Source organism: Eleutherodactylus coqui, chromosome 7, assembly GCF_035609145.1.
Source record: "Eleutherodactylus coqui strain aEleCoq1 chromosome 7, aEleCoq1.hap1, whole genome shotgun sequence".
In the NCBI taxonomy this organism is placed as follows: domain Eukaryota; kingdom Metazoa; phylum Chordata; class Amphibia; order Anura; family Eleutherodactylidae; genus Eleutherodactylus; species Eleutherodactylus coqui.
In genome coordinates, this window is record NC_089843.1 from 65,245,136 (window position 1) to 65,265,841 (window position 20,706).

The 20,706-nt window shown below is 44.8% G+C and overlaps 1 protein-coding gene across 1 annotated transcript in view; it reads left to right on the forward strand.

The window, feature by feature from the left end:
• Positions 1–19,209: 19,209 nt before the first annotated feature.
• Positions 19,210–20,706, forward strand: part of WDR19 (WD repeat domain 19) — a 60,236-nt gene continuing 58,739 nt past the window's right edge. The window contains exon 1 of the mRNA XM_066573166.1: positions 19,210–19,313. Coding sequence (XP_066429263.1) covers positions 19,308–19,313 — 6 coding nt within the window. The 5' untranslated portion in view covers positions 19,210–19,307. The remainder of the gene's footprint in view (positions 19,314–20,706) is intronic.

Here is a 20,706-nt window from a genome sequence, read left to right on the forward strand (position 1 = left end):
TATCGGCTCGGTTTTCGGCTCGGTTGTCTGCAGGGGGAGGAGGGAGGATGGAAGAGCCAGGAGCAGAAACTGAGCTCCCGCCCCCTCTCAGCCCCTTGCCACTATTTGCAATAGGAGGGGTGGGATGGGGGCAGAGCTAAGTCTCGGCGCTTAGCCCTGCCCCCCCCCTTTCATTGCAAATAGTGGCGAGGGGCGGAGAGGGGGCGGGAGCTCAGTTCCTGCTCCTGGCTCTTCCATCCTCCCCCCCCCCCTGCAGACAAGGACACCGTATATCGGCTCGGCGTGAAAACCGAGCCAATATACGGTCGTCTGAATCCACCCTAAGGCTGGGTTCACATGTGGCGGATTTGCCCCAGAATTTCCGTACAGATCCTCCACATGGAAATTCCACTGCATTTACAGTAGCAACAAGTGGACAAGATTTTTAAGATATTTTTAATTGCCAAAAATAGTGTAATTCCTCATATAAGTACACACAGCAGTTTATTCTGAAAAGTTAAGCACAGTCTAAGAAGTCATAGAAGGCAGTGGTGACAGGCATATATGCTTTTATACATGTCTTCTAGTAAATGATTTACAATGTACATCACAACTGTAGTGGTACTTTATAAGCAAATTAAACACGAGTAATTATAATCAGGCATCACTGATAATTTCAATAAGCTATTATTTCATGCTGACAATACTCTATACTGGTTGTGTTGACATAACAGATGAAGCGGAACTTGGCAGAACAGACAGGAACTATTATAAAATGTGGGATTGGCATGTGAATACTATAGTTCCCATCTGTTGCCAGTGAGGCTTTTTAAAGAGAACCTGTCAACATGTTTGCCCATTGCCCCCATATAAGTGTTATTCTGAAATGTTGCGATGTTTCAGAATAAATACAGTCTAAAGTTTGAGTCAGAATAAGGCCTCATGTCCACGGGGAAAATCAGGCCCGCTACGGATTCTACATGTAGAATCCGTAGCGGGTCCCTCCGGCCCCGCGGACATGAGCGCTTAAAATAGGAATTTAAAAGAATTAACTCACCCGCAGCGGACCGGGAAGGTCTTCTCTTCCTCACGGCCAAATCTTCTTTTTCGGCCGGCAGATGAACTCGTCACGCCGGCGGCACGTCGTCGGCGTGCTGCGCGCATGCGCCGGGCACATCCGCCGAGCCGAAGCAAGAAAGATCCGGCCGTGAGGAAGAGAAGACCTTCCCGGTCCGCTGCGGGTGAGTTAATTCTTTTAAATTCTGATTTTAGGTCTCCCGCGGATCCGGACGGCTTCCATAGGCTTCAATAGAAGCCTGCGGGAGCCGTCCCCGCGGGAGACCCGCACGAAAATGGAGCATGGTCCAGATTTTTTCCTGCTCCATTTTTTTTTAAATCCCTTTTATTGACCATCCGCGGGTATTTATCTACCCGCGGGTGGTCAATGCATCCCTATGGGGTGCGGATACGCGTGCGGGAGAAGAGTTAAAGGGGTTGTCCCGCGCCGAAACGTTTTTTTTTTTTTTTTAACAGCCCCCCCGTTCGGCGCGAGACAACCCCGATGCAGGGGTTAAACAAGAACACCGGACAGCGCTTACCTGAATCCCCGCGCTCTGGTGACTTCTTACTTACCTGCTGAAGATGGCCGCCGGGATCTTCTCCCTCGGTGGACCGCAGGGCTTCTGTGCGGTCCATTGCCGATTCCAGCCTCCTGATTGGCTGGAATCGGCACGTGATGGGGCGGAGCTACACGGAGCTACACGGAGCCCCATTGAGAAAAGAAGAAGACCCGGACTGCGCAAGCGCGTCTAATTTGGCCATTAGACGCTGAAAATTAGACGGGCTCCATGGAAACGAGGACGCCAGCAACGGAACAGGTAAGTGAAAAATTTCTTATAACTTCTGTATGGCTCATAATTAATGCACAATGTACATTACAAAGTGCATTAATATGGCCATACAGAAGTGTATAGACCCACTTGCTTTCGCGGGACAACCCCTTTAAAATCCGCTGCGGATTTTAATTCTTCTTTTGCCCATGGACATGAGGCCTAAAGCTCTCAAGTCAAAGAGGTGGGCTGCGCTACCCTCTCCCCACCTGCAGCATATTCAATTACAACTCTTTTCCTACACAGAAACAGGGAGAGGGCTGTCAATCTGCATGATGTAGGTGGGGAGAAGCCAGTTTGTCCAACCTCTTTGACTGGAGACCTCTGTTCTGAATCAAACTTTAAAGTGTGTTTATTCTGAAACCCTCCAGTGTTTCACAATAACTCTTACATGGGGGCAATGGGCATACCTGGTGACAGGTTCCCTTTAAAGGAACATTACGAGGAAAACAAGTGTTTTTGAAAAGAGTCCTGAGTCCTGTATATTTTAATAGGTTTTGTCCTGAGGCTATAAAATTAATTTGACATATCTATTAAAGCTTAACTATCATTCCCCCCAAATATTCAAAAACTCTGTGCTGGACTCTGCTGTTGTGTGCTGTCTCTGTCTCATGTTCCTCCTTCTATGTTTCAATGTGCATTGCCTTATAGGTTATAGTAGGTGCCGTATACTACCAGTGACAGCACATGGCCCCAAATACACTAAGACCTCATGTCCACAGGCACGCTCGGTGTCCAAGTGTGGAATCCCGCAGCTGTTTCCACCTGTGCCCGCAGCCGTGAGGCCTAAAAAGACATTTTCTTACCTGTCCGGCTGCTGTGCGAGTCTTCTCCATCGCAGTCAGATCTTCTTTCTTCTGCACAAGTGATCCGCAAAAAATGACATCTGCAGGTATTTAATTACCTGCGGACGCCCAATGATTCCCTATGGGCAAATTGATCTGCATATTGCACGCACAGATTTGCTAAATGAATTATGCCCGCGGAGGGGTCCCGGACGATCAGCTGATCGGGCACTCGCTGTCAGCACCACTTCACACAGAAGTATGGAGCGGACGTTGCCGATGCTTGGAACTGCAGGCATAGTTTCCATAGATTTCAATGAGAGCTGCGCTTGCAGTTATGAGCATCAGCCACTACACAGGGGTCGGAACAGCAACTTCTGTTCCATCTGCCCCATAACACTGTGTAGTGGTGCTGACAGCTGGCGTCCGATGAGCTGATCGGCCAAGGTCCTCTGAATAGGTCATCAATACTATTGTCCTGGAAAATCCCTTAGAAGTAATTACATTTAAGGAGTATGTATCTCTTATTTTTGGGTCTTCTGCATGCTAACTTTTGTGCATGCAATAACAGACTTAGGTCATGGGCCCCTTTTGGAAACAGGCCCACCAGCACTATCCTAAGGCCCAGAGGAACCCCTGTCCCATTCGTGCGTATGAAGCATAAGAATGACAGAAGAGCAGGACCAGAGAGCAGCCAAGATCAAAGCAGAGATAAGTACTTAGGACCAGCACAACAAATGCGTACCTAGGCGAAGGATGACAGAGTTTAAATGGCCAAGTAAACAGGAGTAGTTTACAGTGAGCTGCCATCTATACAGTTGTAGACTGCGGACCGGGGAGGGTAAGCAATAGAGACTGTGGGATTGTGTTTACTGCAGATTAAACAGGTGCAGTATTTAAAGGGGTTGTCCCGCGCCGAAACGGGTTTTTTTTTTTTTCAACCCCCCCCCCCCGTTCGGCGCGAGACAACCCCGATGCAGGGAGGTAAAGAAAGCTCACCGGAGCGCTTACCTGAATCCCCGCGCTCCGGTGACTTCTCTACTCACCGCTGAAGATGGCCTCTTCCTCCGTGGACCGCAGGGCTTCTGTGCGGTCCACTGCCGATTCCAGCCTCCTGATTGGCTGGAATCGGCACGTGACGGGGCGGAGCTACACGGAGCTACACGGAGCCCCATAGAAGACTGCAGAAGACCCGGACTGCGCAAGCGCGGCTAATTTGGCCATCGGAGGGCGAAAATTAGTCGGCACCATGGAGACGAGGACGCCAGCAACGGAACAGGTAAGTATAAAACTTTTTATAACTTCTGCATGGCTCATAATTAATGCACAATGTACATTACAAAGTGCATTATTATGGCCATGCAGAAGTGTACAGACCCACTTGCTGCCTCGGGACAACCCCTTTAACAATTTAATATAAAAGACGTGCAAACATAGGTGTGGTGAATTTCCTCAAACATCCTATCAATGCTGACAACTCCACAATGACCAAATATAATATAGGATAAAAACCAGTAACCACTGTATGCCCCCATCCCAAATCATATCTGTAAAACTATGCATGTCCGGAAACAAAAGAGTGGTATCCTTGGAAACTCTCTTCTGGGCCCCCTACTCTTCTCAATCTATATCTTTGGCCTGGAACATTTGATAGAATCCCATGGCTGTCAGTAACACCTTTAGGGCTCAGTCACACGGGTGCATTGGTACCCGTACACCGGTGCCGATGCGCCTGTGTGACTGAGCCGTTACTGCAGAAAGAAGACGGCCGTACCTCAAGACGGACATCTCTCTGCAGCGCTGATGAAAGAACACATGACCGGCAATGAAGCCGGTCACATGTTCTTTCTGCCGGCGCTGCAGAGAGACGTCCGTCTTCAGGTACGGCCGTCTGCTACCTGCAGTAACACGGGCGCCAAAGCCCGTATGACTGAGCCCTTACGCTGATGACACTCAAATCCACTTTTCTGGCCCAGATATCACCTCTCTACTATCCAGAGTGTCTATCAACTATATCCTGCTTCTTCTCTTCCCGCTTTCTAAAAGCCAACATGGAAAAAATGTAATTAACCCCTCTGTTTGCGCCCTAGTGACAAAGCCAAATTTTGGAAATCTGACAGTTGTTACTTTAACATAGCATAACTCCGTAAAGGTTTTGCATATCCAAGTGATTCTGACATAGTTTTTTTGTCACATATTATATTTCATTTAGGTGGTAAAAATAGACCAATAAAATTCTGATCTATCAAAGTAGTGCATTATTTATCCTGCACAGTGAACGGCATCTTTTTTTTTTCAGCTGCGAATTCGCTGCATTGTTTTTTTCCAATTGTCAATGGGACTTTCTAATGTTAAAAACGCAACGCAGCAAAAACACAAGTTGTGTTGCGTTTTTAACATTAGAAAGTCCTATTGACAATTGGAAAAAAAAAACACAGCGAATTCGCAGCGGAAAAAAAACGCTAGTGGGTAGTCCCCCTTAGTCATCTTGTCTCCCAGAAAAAATGCAATAAAAGTAATCAAAAAGTTGTACGTACTCCAAAATGGTACAAACATAAACTACAGGATGTCTTGCAAAAAATGAGCCCTCGCACAACTACGTCGACGGAAAAATAAAAAATTTATTGCGCGCAGAAGATGGCGGCAGAAAATAATTTTAAAAAATTTAATCTGTTTGAGAACAAATAAAAGTAGTACAGCAAAAAAAAAACTATAGAAGTTTGGTATCGCAGTAATTGTACTGACCCATAGAATAAAGGTATCATGTAATTTTTGTTGCAGTTTGTGCGCCATAGAAACAAGATGCAAGGAAAGATGGCGGAATATCAGTGTTCTGAAAAGACACTTGGCGTCCATTAAAGTGGTTCTGACACGAATCAGATTTTTATGCTTTAGCAGCCATTGTTCCCTGGTCTGCCTAATGGACACAAGGAACCCACGACTAATGGCATGCTAAAGCATAAAAATCTTATACTTACATAATCTAATCTTATACTGGGTCATCTCCCAGCAGGCTCTTCTTCTTCCTCCGATGAGCTGCCCCCCACCGGGAATCCGCACATGCGCAGAAGATAGGTGCCCACTGACAGGAGTCAGGACGTGCCGCCTCTCCACTGCGCATGCGCCACACTCTAGAGTTCAACCAGGACGGATGGGCCGCTCACAGCAAACTGCTTGTGACGTGCTTGCTGTGGGCGGCCCGTCCATTCACCTCAGAAGCGGCTGATGGACGGAGCAGAGCAGGAAGCGGTCATTCTGACTGCTCCAGCTCTGCTTCTAGAAGCCACAGAAGAAGATGCCCGACGGAGGGGACATGCCTGGCAATCGGTCCTGGCCAGGCAAGGTAAGTAAATTTTTTTTTTTCATGTGAGAACCCCTTTAAGAATACAACTCCTATAGACCCAGGTAGGTTATCAAGTGTTAAGTGTGATTAATCTGTAGCTGAGTCATGGAGTTATAAAAGTCATAGATTATATGATAGAGTCGCACAGGCTGCACACAACTCCCATTACATGTAAGTGATTCATATGGAAATAATTGCATCGGTTTTCGTCAGTTTTGGATTTCACCAATTGTTTTCGGACAGATTATCGACGAAAACCGAGGTATCACTACTACTGATGAGCGAGCATACTCGCTAAGGGCAATTGCTCGAGCGAGCATTGCCCTTAGCGAGTACCTGCCCGCTCGAGAGAAAAGGTTTGGGTGCCGGCGGAGAGCAGGGAGCTGCGGGGGAGAACGGAGGGGAGATCTCTCTTCCCCCCCGGCTCCCTCCTGCTGACTGCCGCAACTCACCACTCCCCCGCGCCGGGGGAAGTAAACCACTGATTTTGGAGACGCACAAATTTAACATTGATTAACATTTTGAGGAACACTTTGTTTTCCGGCACCAAGCCAAGATTACAAAGGCTCAAAGGTGTCAGCATGATACATACCCCCACAAATGTAAAATCTACACCCCTTAAAGGGGTTGTCCCGTGAAAGCAAGTGGGGTTATACACTTCTGTATGGCCATATTAATGCACTTTGTAATGTACATCGTGCATTAAATATGAGCCATACAGAAGTTATACACTTACCTGCTCCGGTGCTGGCGTCCTCGTCTCCATGGCGCCAACTAACGCTGTCTTCTCCTTCCTTTAGACGTGCTTGCGCTGTGAGGTCTTCTGCTTTGTTCAATGGAGCCACTCCGGCGTGCTCGTGCCGGAGAGCTGGTCTGCGCATGCGCAGAAGACCTCGGCAGCGCATATAGATATCTCTCTGCTCTTGGCTACACATGGTAACCGGGAGCCAGAGACATTTTAAATTTCCCGGGCCGCGAGCCCTTTTGTGCATGCACCCAACATAACGGGACATCGTAGAGGATGGAGTTGAGTACTTTCAGCTCCCCTCATGGATCAAATCCATGAGGGGAGCTGAATCTTTGACTTTATTTAACTTTAGCACTGTTCTCTAATTCAGCCCCTGTCCTAGCTCTGCCTGTTCCTGATTGGGACTTACTATAAAAGCCTGGAAGCCAGAAAGATTTTGTATTGGTGAGAGAAATGAAGCCGGTGATTGCCTGGTACAGTTCTGCCAAGAAAACCGACTCAAGATAACAAACACATGATTTATGCAACCCAAAAACTGACTATACACATGGACATCTCCCAATGGCCTCAATCGAAATTAGATTGATAACATCCTGTGTAATCATTGTTGGTGAGGCTCAGTTGTTGCAATAAACACCTTTCCGGGCGCCGACTGCGGTACTGATCATGAACTCCTTCCAGCTAAGATTAAGGTCAAATTCTGTAGCATTAAGAAAGGTGCTCTATTGAGAAAATTTGACACCTCTAAAGTCCCCCAATCGTACACTATTCAGGTAGCAAACTGATTTGAACTGCTTGACACATCAGAAAAGCATCCAGAGAAGCTATGGCATGATATACAGTCAATGCTTATGGAAACAGCCAGTAAGCATTTCACATATAAGAAACAGGAAAAAGAACACAATTGGTTGTCCGAGCAAACCCTCAAAATAGCCGATAAAAGTAAAGCAACAAAGGTGGCTGGCAACAAAGTTGAAGTTCGGCAACTAAATGCCGATTTCCAGTGAGTAGCAAGGAAAGATAAGAAATGGACTGAAATGAGCGTTGCAAACAACTCGAAGCAGAAGCCATGAAAGGCCATATGCGAGGCCTATTCTCACAGGTCAAGATGGCCCAAAAACCTTTCATGGCACACAATGGCACAATCAAAGGTAGAACTGGGAAGGAATTGAATGACCAACAGAGTATCAAGGATAGGTGGAGGGAATACACAGAGGAACTATATGCCTACAACCACATACTTGCACCATTGCGTGAGGTGGAGCCTGTGGACTTGGAGTTCTCCATTATGGAGTCAGAAGTGGTTATGCCAATGAAACAACTAGCTAAAAATAAAGCACCAGGCATAGATAACCTACTGGCAGAGCTATTGCTGCCAGTAAGAGTGCAAACTATCACAGCACTGTGCCAGGCATTATGGGCATCCACACGATGGTCACAAGACTGGAAAAGATCTGTCTTCATCCCTCTACCAAAGAAAAGTGACTCCCAGAATTGCTCCAACTACCGAACAATAGCCATCATTCTGCATGCAAGCAAGATCCTTCTCAAAATTAAACAGGAATGACTGAGATCAGTAATCGAAGCGGCGTAGGATTCAGGCAAGGACGCGGCATCTGCGACAATATTGTAAACCTGTGATGGACCATGGAAAAAGCTTCAGCATACCGAAAGAATATCTACATGTGTTTCATCGCCTACATCAAGGCCTTTGATTGCATTGACCATGACAAGCTATGGCAGGCCCTACAAGAGCTGGGCGTATGGGCACATCTAGTCAAGCTTATAAAATCACTTTATACTAATCAATCAAGAAGCCACTGTGAGAACACAGTATGGGGGGACAGATTGGTTTGGGATCGGCAAAGGTGTCCGATGGGGCTGTATCCTCTCACCCTTCTTGTTTAACCTATACGCGGAAGTGATCATGCTTAAAGCATAAAAGAAATGGAAATTGGGGTGGAAATAGGTGGCAGAAAAATCAACAATCTCCATTTTCCGAATGACACAACTCTGCTTACAGAAGCCGGTCTGAAGTAGCTGATGTGGAAGATTAAAACTGAAAGTGAAAAAATGGGCCTCTACCTGAATTTAAAGAAGACAAAAATTATGACAACTGCAAACAATGGCCAAATTCAAATCAAAATTGCCATTGAGGCCAATACAACGCGTGCGAGACTTCATCTTCCTCGGTTCAAATATTGACCAGGCTGGAGATCATCTATGCCAGAGACAAAACGTAGGATAGCATTGGGGCAAATCGCGATGCTAAACATGGACAAAATCTTGAAAAGTAGTGATTTTGGTTTAGCAACTAAATGCAGGATAGTGCAAACCATCGTATTACCCATAGCCGGGTATGGATGTGAAAGCTGGACTGTGAAAAAAGCTGATAGAAGGAGGAATGATGCATTGGAGCTGTAGTGCTAGCGAAAGCTGCTGCATATGTCCTGGACAGCAAAAGTAAAAAACAGAGAAGTCCTGAATCGTATAAGACCCGATATATCACTGGAGGGCAAGATGACCGGGCTCAGCCTCACGTATTTTGGCCATGTACTGCAAGTAGAGTCACTAGAAAAATTTACAATGCTTTGACAGATCAATGGCAAAAGAAGACCTGGTCTCCAAAGGACACAATGGCTCGATACTGGCATGGATATCACACAACTGAAAGAAGCAGTGCAAAACCGAAAAACATGGAGGGAGCTCGCCTTTAGGGTCGCCAAGAGACTAAGTGGTTAACAACAACAATATAAAAGCCCGGTTCTGACATTCCTTCCTTGTGTGATTATTCTGCTCACTGCATTGGTCAAGCTCCACTTCTGCCTGCTCCTCTGCTATTGCTACAAGATACAGACTTCTGGCTTCACTTCTGACTATGCTACATGCCTCATACAGTTGTACTGCAAACTCCCGTTGCTGATCCCTGGCTTCTCTTCTTACTATGTTACGTGCCTCATCCATGTGTACTGCGAACTGAGACCTCCTGTTGCTGACTCCTGACTCTTCCCTGACTACTCTCCAGACCTCCCGCTACTACACCTGAGGCTCTACCTTAGTGCCTGAAACCAATACAAAATAATCACGCCCAAAAATGAAGCTTGTAGTGACCACTCTGCGGAAACAAGTGACAGAGCTCCAAGAATTATGTGCCTCCTACCAGTAGAAGTTTTCTGGATTACAGAGCCTGGTTCTGGATCAACAGAAGGAGATAATTACCTTACAATAACAACTGTTGGATTTGCATCATTAGGGCTTGGATGTCCACACGCCACTGCCAGCGAAATTTGTGGTAGATTCTCACCAATACTGAGGTTTCCTAAATCAATGCCAAATCTGTTTTCAGATGCAGCCCACCTTGTTTACCATTGGCCGGAAAAAGGTATTCTTTATCATCAACCTCCTCACTGATGAGGTGCTTGCCTGGGCCGCACCATACGAAGAGATCAACAGTAATCTGTCTGATAGCCTCGATAGCCTTCACGACCGCTATGGGTCAAATCTTTGATGATCTGAACCGCTGTGCCATGGTGGAAAGGAGGTTACATAACCTACGACAAGGGCGACGTTGCGTTGCAGAGTATACAGTGGAATTTCATCACTGAGCGAATGATACCACGTGGAATCCAGCTGCACAACAGAGCCAATTTCGCCGAGGACTATCTGAGTGGGTAAAGGGTGAACTTGCTAGAGTGGAGAGGCCTGATAACCTGGAAGATTTAATTCAGCTGTGCATCTGGATTGACCAGAGACTTTCCGAGCGGCGAAAAGAGAGACTGCGGGGTTTGAGTACCAACACACCTTACTCCTCCAGTCAATCCATGTTGAGTCCCCAGCCGAGGACTGAAGCAGCACCAGAACCGATGCAGGTCGATGACATCTGCAAACTCCGTTCCACCGCTGAGAAAGAAAGGTGTTGTGCTAAAAGTCTGTGCCTTTATTGTGGAAGCTCAGGACTTCCACAATAAATTCCAAAGGACCCTTGCCCTAGCCAACATCAAGACTATGACCAATCCCACTGTCACAAAACAAGAGGATGTTACCAAACACACCTTTGCACCGGTAGTTTAGGATGGTGTGATAACCCTTTCCCCGCTCCACCATTTTGTCCTCCTAATAGAGATCTTAACAGGGAATTAAAGGACGCAATGTTCAGTGATGTTGAATTCAGGAGCAGGAGGAAACATCATGGAGTTAAGATTCGCTCTTGAAAAAACAACAAAAACAATGCAACCGCAGGTTCTGACGCAGGAGTGAAACCACACTTACAGACTAGTAGAAGATGCATTCACATTTTTTCAAACCTCAGATCCACATTCAACTTTTTTCAGACTTCAGAGCTGAAATCCTCAAATATGCAATGACTGCTCAGACCTGGCTGCGGCATTTGAGTCTGTGACCACTTCTTCACTAATAGTCTACACCAAAAAAACAGCCTGTTGAGGGCATAGGTGGGGATTCCAGTCACTAGACCTTCGTTGATCCAATTTTTATTACATACAGATAAAGATACTGAACTACAAACAACTTTCAATTAAAAATCCATAACAATTCCTCCAAGCATTTTTCCTACAATAAAGATTACAATCTGGAACTTTGCTATCTTTCTAGAACACCATTTACTGCTTATCACATCGCTTTCCTACTGTGTAACCACTAGGTGAAGTAAATACCAGTGCTAACACCTGAGGCCCATGATTAATTAAAACATTCATTTGACAAGGTCAGTTAAGTGAAAGGGGTTTTCTGATTAAACACTTTCATATCAACATGTTTCTCTCCACAGAAAATGGGACCCCCACTGATCTAACTTGTATGGTATGTGTGATTGCACTGGTGTAAAAGCCTTTCCTCATTCAGCATTCCTACTGATATTTAATGAAGGGTGACCTCTTATGCTCGGTCAAAATAATGGTGATCGTTGGCACCAGGAACGTAGCATTCTCAGCACAGGTGGGGGTCCCCAGCTGTCAGAACACCACCAATCAGACTTATCTGATTAACATTTCTGTATTTTTGATACAACTCTTTGAAGAATGTAACTTTTACTATAAGAGGTTGTTCAATTACAACAAGCCCTATGTGCAGCGTCTGAGGAGCGGCCCACAGCCAAAGAGACAGGGGGGTAGAGTTTGGGCCTTTTCATGGGGCTCTACTGTCTCCCACCCTGAGGGTAGCATGGGACCCATCCAAGTAACCGCTGGGGGAAACTTACAAAGGGTAACCCAAGCTGTGGTTTACCTTAAGTCCTTGTCACTCGTGACGCCATCATTCCGTTCTCCGCGGTGAATCCATAAGATGACAATAAAGAGTCCACACATACAGAGTCAACGTTTCAGAGCAAAACTGGGAACGGTCGGTCGAGCTCACATTTCATTGAAGTTTAAGTTGCAGTCCAAACAGAATATATCAACCACCAGGACACTGGTGCAGGCAAATTACTGGTGTGACAGGTAGGTTTCTCTTGGGTTGCTCCAGATGATCTGCAATTGAGTTATCTGCTTGACCCGGTTCCAGGCAAACTTCTTCTCTCTCTCTCTTTCTCTCTCTACTGGTACACACTCACGTTTAGGAAAAGTCACTCAGCACTGCATGGTGGTTTTTCGCACACTTGCGGTCCTCCAGGTCACAGGCATAAAGGCCTGGGTAGATTGGGCTCAGAGCGCACATGAGGCAATCGCTCAGCCTCTTCCATCCTGGGACTCCTTGCAGGACCAGGCACAAGTCTTCTAATCACTCCAAGTCTCTCAGATCTCTTCAGACTAAGAACCGAGACCCAAGACCTAGACAAGACCTCTTGTATACGCCTTGCAATTACATATATTTTACATGGTCACATGACACACCATAAGATACATTTTCCAGCCATAACCCAGATGTTAACCCATTCAGTGCTGCAGAGGTGCAATGCACACACATTAAAGACACTACCAACACAATTGCACTAGACAAACACATTCATACTTATGGAGGGGCCCTGTTAACTCTGAGCCACTACACTATGCAAATCTGCTATTAGTGGATAATTCTGTTAATAGGGGGTAGATTCCTTGCTTAGCACTTGGCATCATTGCAGTTAAAATGTGTGGTCACCCAAATCATCACTCCAAGACGACAGCTGATCGCCAGTGTTTCTAGCTGTTGGACTCATAGATCCTGTGGGTCCTAATCTTGTAAAGGGGCTGTGAGAATCAGACAATGCTTCTAAGTTGGAACTTATTCTCTAAGGTCTAGCCTCCTGACAGAACTCTTGAATACAGTGGTTCAGGACAACAGAGATGGCCCAATTTATTCCAGTAGGAAAATATTAGAAGATTTGCCAATTGCTTACTATTCTTCACTGTGGGGAAATTTGTACAATCGTTTGTACCAGAATTCTGGCATGAAACAAGTTGCCAATCTTTGGCTTTTTCACTGCCCTTGCCCCTTTTTCAAATAGTTGGTGGGGCTTAGATGGAGGAGGTGAGACCGTTAGAGGTCCACTGAATTCACAATAATTTATGCCAGAATCTGGCGTCAACCATACTGGAAATCTACACTACATTTTACCTAACAGATTTCATGAAGAAGCTGTTACATCTGAACTGGACACAAAAATACCTAGTCCAGATCAGACGTAATTTAGTGTCCCAAAGGACAGATATACACACAATACACTAACAAGGAGAACACAAAACATATATATCGAAATCAAACAGTGGGGGAACAGGAAATCTGACACTAACCTACAAATGTGATGAGACTCTACCTAAAAGCAGAGCACTTGCCCTGATGAGGGCAACCCCACATCAGTAAACTGGGGAAACACTGACTCTCCCTAGTTAGAAAACAGGGAAAAGATTACTACAAGAAATAATAGTGCATGCGAAATAGATGTAAAACAACATGCAATGAACCAATAAATACTAGAGCAGAAACAGTTATGTCAGGAGAAAGATGTTAAAATACCCCAAATATTCATAAATTTACACAGACTTATCTGACAGTGAGACAAGACAGTAGCTAGATCAGGACCCCCCCCCCCCCCAGACTAGAAGTTTAACCAGCGTCCTGCATGAGGAGGAGCTTGAATAAATATGAATGGTGCAGACAGAGATAGTCAAGCACAGCGCTTGGCAATTTCTATTTGTCCCACTGAAATGAATAGAGCCGCACTGCTCATTCATTTCAATGGGGTAAACAGATAGCAGAGCTGAGCAAGCACTCAGCTATCTATCTGCGCCATTTAGAGAAATAGAGTCGTTGCAGTGCATGTGCGACCAGCAGCTCCATTTCCCACTATAGAAATGGAACAATGGAACACAGTTCCCTTATTCTCAGGATCAGTGGTGGTCCCAGTAGCCAAAATCCCCCCTGACCTATCAGTTTTCACCTATCCGGTGGATGAGTAAAAACTGAAAAAAAGTCTCATCTCCGGAACACCCTTTTAAGAGCTGGGTGTAAAACGGCCGTGTTTCTAAAAAATTGCCTGCATCATCTTCATACTCCATATTGCTGCTTTCAAATTAAATTAGGTATATAATGATAACATATATCATTGTCATAGGAGCTTAAGTGCATTCCAACATTTATTACACATCCTGACAGCTGATTTTATTACAACTGCCAAACACAACGTGACTGAGTGCATAAGTATTCAACCCCATTACCAGGAAACACCCAAAATTATCACAGGAATAGCCGCTTAATTTTAGAAGTTGCGATTAGTCAGGTAGTCATCACCTGCGTGCAGTTCAGGTATTACAGGAAGCTGTATTAGACATACAGTACATCTGCATCTACAAGGTCCGACTGCTGATGAGACAAATTACTCACAGACGTAAGATTGCCATCCTTCGTATATAGTTTATTCATGGCAGTTTGTGGGACTGTAAAAACCATCAGGAGTTTTTACAAGCGTTTTGTGGGGTGGCATTTTTGTATACAGGCATGTGTTGTTTTTTTTCAGATTTTTCTTTCCTATAGAGAAGTTTATGGAAAGGCATCTGAAAAACGTTTTTGAAACACCGTTTTTCACAGATTGTTGAACCTCTGTCCATCTTTGCTTTAGAAAGACTCTGCCTCTCTAACATGCTCTTTTTATCGAGTCATGTAATTTAATAGAAGATTGGCCCTCCATCTGTTTTTCACTAATACCACCTGCTTTTCCAGCCTTTTGTTACACCCGTCCCAACTTTTGTGAGATGCGTTGGTGCCCTCAATTTCTGAGTTAATTCTTTTTAATGGAAAAATGTCTCACGTTCACCTTCTGATGTGTTCCATTGTGAATAAAATATGGTTATATGAGATTTCCAACTTTTTGTGAATTGGGGTCATATACTCTGCATTGATTGCTAAGGATGTTACCGCACTTATCATTTTCACCAGGGTAGGACGCTCATCATCTCCACTGTGTTACTTTGCTGTAACACATTTCATCCACTTACGATCTCTTATGTTTCAGGATCAGCCCTCCTCTTATACCTCTGTGCTCCTCAGAAGACGTTGAATCAGCCTCAGAAAACTTTTTAAAAATGCAACCATCTGAATATTCCAATGGTTGTTTTCTTGCGGTCTTAACAAGAGAGGCAAGTTAACAAAATGCAAATATGCTTATTGAATGTACGCCGAATACAAGTGGTCCCTCAACATACAATATTAATTGGCTTTGGATTGCCCCTTGTATGTTAAAATAATGTATGGTGAAGCCATAGTTATAGAAAACTGGCAATTGGTTCTGAAGCCTTTAAAAAGTCAACCAAAAATGATACAAAATTAATTAAATAATGAACACAAATAACGCAAGTCTTTACATAAAATAGCGAGAAATATCTGAAGCTGTAATTCACTTTCTGTGTAGAGGACAGCAGCTTCTTCATGGTCCTATACAGTATGCAAAGTGCACCAGAAAAATAACATGGAGCGGCCCGCACCTGGTGTCCAAAGGAACAACTCATTCTTGTTCAGGGGCAGTACAGAACATGCAATACCCTACTGTGCTGTAGAGAGGCGCTACTAGAGAGCCAATCAGTGCATGCACTACAGTATTACAGGAGCTTTACTGGTGGGATGCTCATGCTGGTTGGCTGGATTTTCCAACAAATACCACTTCCCCAGATCCAGACAATCTGTGACGTTATATGCTGAATCTAGTTTGAAGTTAGTGTCCCAGGAAAAGCCATTGTATGCTGAAAATATTGTATCCTGAGGGACCACTGTAACTTTAATGCCCTTAAATCAGTTAATGTCAGTATTTGGGCCGGAGTAGATGCCGGCGTTTCTGGATGATACAGCTATAACTTGCATTTGTGGGTTGCACCGTGACCTGTGTTCACAGACAGCGATATCTGGGAGTATTCCTGATCCCATGCAGGGATTTGGATTATAGAATCATGACTGTTTATAAATCAGTGACTTCTGAGAAGCCCGTAGCTTTTGAGCATTCAAAATGGACCATTGGTCCTTTATGGACCATTATGTACTGCAGCCGGTGCGGTATTCAGAGTCTTCACAAATTTACATTGAATGATTTTCTGAATTTGTTCCGCAATTTTTGGACACAATTTTTTTACAGATTGGTCAACCTCTGACCATCTTTGTTTCTCTTTTTATACACAGTCATGTGACTTAGTAGGAAATTGACCCTCCAGCTGTTTTTCATTAGTACCACTTATTTTTCCAGCCTTTTGTTACCTGTCCCAACTTTTCTGAGATGTGTTGGTGCCATCAGTTTTTAAATGAGTTAATTGTACCTCTACACAATAGCTCAATAACCATGTGCCGATAAACAGGCTGCACAACTGTCTGCTGTTATGGGTTCTAGTGACCTCTACTGGTGGCTAGTGTTAATAACGCTGTAGAAAGAACTACAGTCAAGGATAAAAGTTTTGAAACTGGCGCAAATTTTGGTTTTCAGACAGTTTGCTGCTTCAGTTTGTATAGTGGCAATTTGTATTCATTTTAGATTGTTATGAAAAGTGATCAGATTAATTGTAATAAATTTCAAAGTTACTTCTTGCCATGAAAAGTAACTTAGGCCTCCTGCACACGGGCGGATTTGCATTGCGAAATCCAGAGCAGGATTCCGCCTCCAGATTCTGCAGTAAATCCAGCCCATAGCATGCTATGGGAATATAGGGGAATATGCTTGCGTTTTGTGTGAATCACATCCTGCAAAACCCTCGTGAGATGACAGCTCGTGTGAATAAACCCTATGGCTGGGGTCACACAGGGCGGAATTGCTGTGGAATGTTCGTGTGGACTTTCTGCACAGAAATTCCACCTGTGTTTTTAATCCCAGGATTAGTCAGCAAAGTGGACGAGATTTGCAAAAATCTCGTCCACACGCTGCGGCCGATCCGTTGTGGCAAAACCACGCTGAAATTGACAAGCGGCACGGAATTCAAATTTGCGGCACGTCAATTCTTTCCCCGTTTCCGTGGCGGCCTCTCTCCCCTCTATGGGGAGAAATAGCCATAGCGAAATGCCGATAGCAAAGCCGCTCCAAGACCCACGGTGAAAGGTTTTGAAGCTGCATTTCTCTGGTGGAAAGCTTGCAGAATTTTCGTGCGGTCATTCCGCGAGATTTCCGTGGGATTTCGGTTTTGTGTGACCCCAGCCTTAGGCCTCATGTCCACGGGGAAAAATCAGGTCCGCTGCAGATATGTAATGCGGATTTCTGCTGCGTATGCAGTGCGGATGAGCTTAAATTAGTTTTTTTTTCATGCAGGAGATCAATTGAGGTATGAGCTCTATGAGCTCCCGCACACTGGATCCGCACTTAAGGCCTCATGTCCACGGGGAAAATCAGATCCGCTGCAGATATGTAACGTGGATTTGGGCTGCGGATGTACTGTAATTGTCTTTTATTTTTCATGCGGGAGATCAATTGAGCTATGTGCTCTATGAGCTCCCGCACGCGTGATCCGCACTAAAATGGAGCATGTCCATTTTTTTTCATGCTCTAGAAATTTTTTTATTCACTTTTAAATACCATCCATGTGTATTTATGCATTCCAATAGGAAATTTTAGATGCGGATCACGCACGCGGGTGATCCGTTGGGATTTTAAATATTATTTTTCCCATGGACATGAGGCCTAAAGGATCTAAAACACAGAAGAAGCAAATCTGTGTCAATCTCAAAACTTTTGGTCACGACTGTAATTGCATCCTAGTGTAAACAGCATGAAACTACTTTTTGAATGAAAGGACATGAAAGTATTAACTATTGACTTCATGCCATTCCTCACCAAACCGGCTCTGCAGATCCGTCTAGTACGGTGACATATTTTTTTTAGAGCAACAGGCATTTTCAAATAACTTCTAGTTCCACTTCTGTATATAAGCCAGTTCATCTACCCTGATCAGTCTTGTAGATTACAAGGCCAATAAACCAAAAAAAAACAGGTTCTAGATTCAAAACTGCTGATGTAGATGGTAAACATAATGCTGTGCTGACATTAATTGATACGTTAAGCGCCATATCTGTGCTGCCGTTTATTTGTATCTGTAAAATTCCCTCCCAACTTCCAAACAGCAAAGCGAGGGAAAGTTCAGCGGCCTGCACCAAAGTTTTTTAATGACAGGTACGCCCCTTTTACATTAAGTCACGCCCTTTGTGTCTTCTTACAGTAATAGTGCCCCTTGGTCCAGTCACCTCCAGTGATCACAGGTGGCGCGGTCTCCTACTGGAGTCATCTGTTTTCATTTTCCTTGCAGATCACTCCTTTATAATGCCCCCTCCGTCTGTCCCACCGCCAGGCCCCGCTCTAGTAAACCCTGTCCATTCACACATATGGTGCCGATTGGACTCCTCCCTCCCCATCTCCAGGCACACAAAAAAAGGCATCTTTTTTTTTTTTTTTTTAAGAAGTGTACAAAAGTAGCAAAATATATAAAAAATATATATACAAATTTGGTAGCAATATAATTTTACTGACTGGCAGAATAAATTTAATATGTTATTTACAACATATGAACAGTGTTTACAAAATGATGCAGATTTACCACAATCCAGGAGGAAAGGGAATAAAACGTGATGAAAATTGTATATTTTCCCAGAAAGGGAATCAATGAATACCCATCCCACAAAATGCAAGCTCTCATAGAGAAAAGTATAAAAGTCCAAACTATTGAAATATCATGGGATTGAAAACAGGAGGTGAGGGAAGGAAGGAAGGACTGAAGAAGACAAAGGAGAAAGAGGGAAAGAAAGAGAGAAAGAAAGAAAGAAAGAAAGAAAGAAAGAAAGAAAGAAAGAGAGAAAGAGAGAAAGAATTTCATAGGAAGCTTGTCTGTCTCCTCTTCAGCAGCCATATTTGTGTGGCCGCTGTGTTACATTCTACACATAATTGTCTACAACAAGATGGCCGCCGCCGCTATGTTCCATAAGGCCGCCGCGGACATCTGCTTGCGGATTATTTTGCAAGAGAATAAAACGGAATTTGAACGTCCTGACGTCACGCGTTCTTTTCCAGTGATTGGTGGAATGGTTACCATGGAATTTAATGACGCTCTGCAGTTTGCCGCCCCGCGTTACCCTGGGTACACGCATGCGCAGTGCATTATTGCTGGGTGTCCAGAATGAAGGTAAGGAGGCCGGAGATTCAGTCTGGGTTCACCTCGTAAGCGACGTGCTGCACGCCATACAGTTACTGGTGGGATGCTCGTTATCAGATTAGTATCGGGCGTGATGTCATCCAGAGGTATAAGTGATGTCATCCAGAGGTATAAGTCATGTCATCCTGGTTATTTCTGTGTTCATGGATGACCTCACTGCCCTGCTGCACTATAGTGGTGTCTACCAGTTACCCATCATAAGCGACCTAACCGCAAGTGATGACGATTAGTGACAATCTCAGAGGTACTGAAGCAACTCATTCGCGGTCTGAGCGTTCGGCAGAAGTCAAGAACGCGCGTCTCCTCTGGTCGCTGGCATTAAAGCGCAGCCTCTCGCCGCTCCTGAGGTGTCTGTTCTAGTAAATATGTGCAATCTCATTAAATAATGACAATTCTGGAGCATCATTGCCTAGAAATCTACGTTGTGCCATTCCTCAGTTATTCCTCCTGGAAATGTACAAATGAGCACTTGTGGCCCTTCCTTTTGTCATTCGTGTATGTGTCTAGGGTGTGTTCAGATCTGCGGCGGAGCGTCTGCCGCACACCGGGCACAACGTTCTGCACTGTTTCATCCAGTACAGTGCCAGATGTCGTACTGTAAGTTGGACCGACCTCAGTCAGCGGCTCTGTCGGGGCCGTTTGTGCTGGATCAGGATCTTTTGTCATTTTTGTTGTTATGATGGAGCCAAATGACCAAACAGACAAGTGTCGGTTGAACAGAGCCGCCGCTGACCGCTCCTTTTAAGGGTTTGGCCATAGGGGGCGCATTTCCTGCACGGAAATTTTGCGGCATTTGCGCACGCAACCAAACACATGACCGCACCTGATTGAAATAGGCAATTTGTGTAATGAGTTCTATATGTTCTCTTTCTCTGGCCAAATGCGCAGGAGTATAGAACATACTACGCATAGTTCATTCCGCAAATACGCAGCACTCAGGCGCTCGCAAATACGCAGGTGACCGTTTGAAGCCAGCTTAAGGCTAATTTCACACGGGAAAGTACTTAATTTTTTTTCCAGCACTGCGATACGATATGGGAAAAATAATCACCCATGTGTATGACCTCCTTCAAAAGAATGGGGTTCATATTTGCGCGTTTCGCAACGCACAAATCTCGCACGATTTTCTCGGCTGCGTATAAGCGGTCTTATGCTGCCTGCAGAGCATTGTGCCGGGCCAGCTGAGCGTTCAGGACTTGTGAATACATTGCTGATGGGATCATCAAGCCAAAGTCAGTTACCCCCTGTCCGCAGGAAAATAGCGCAAATAGCTGAGTGGTTGAACCAGAAGTGCAAAATTGCGTCAAAATTGCATCATCTTGTCGCTGTTTTCTGCAAACTACAGCCCGGACAGTCATTGGTC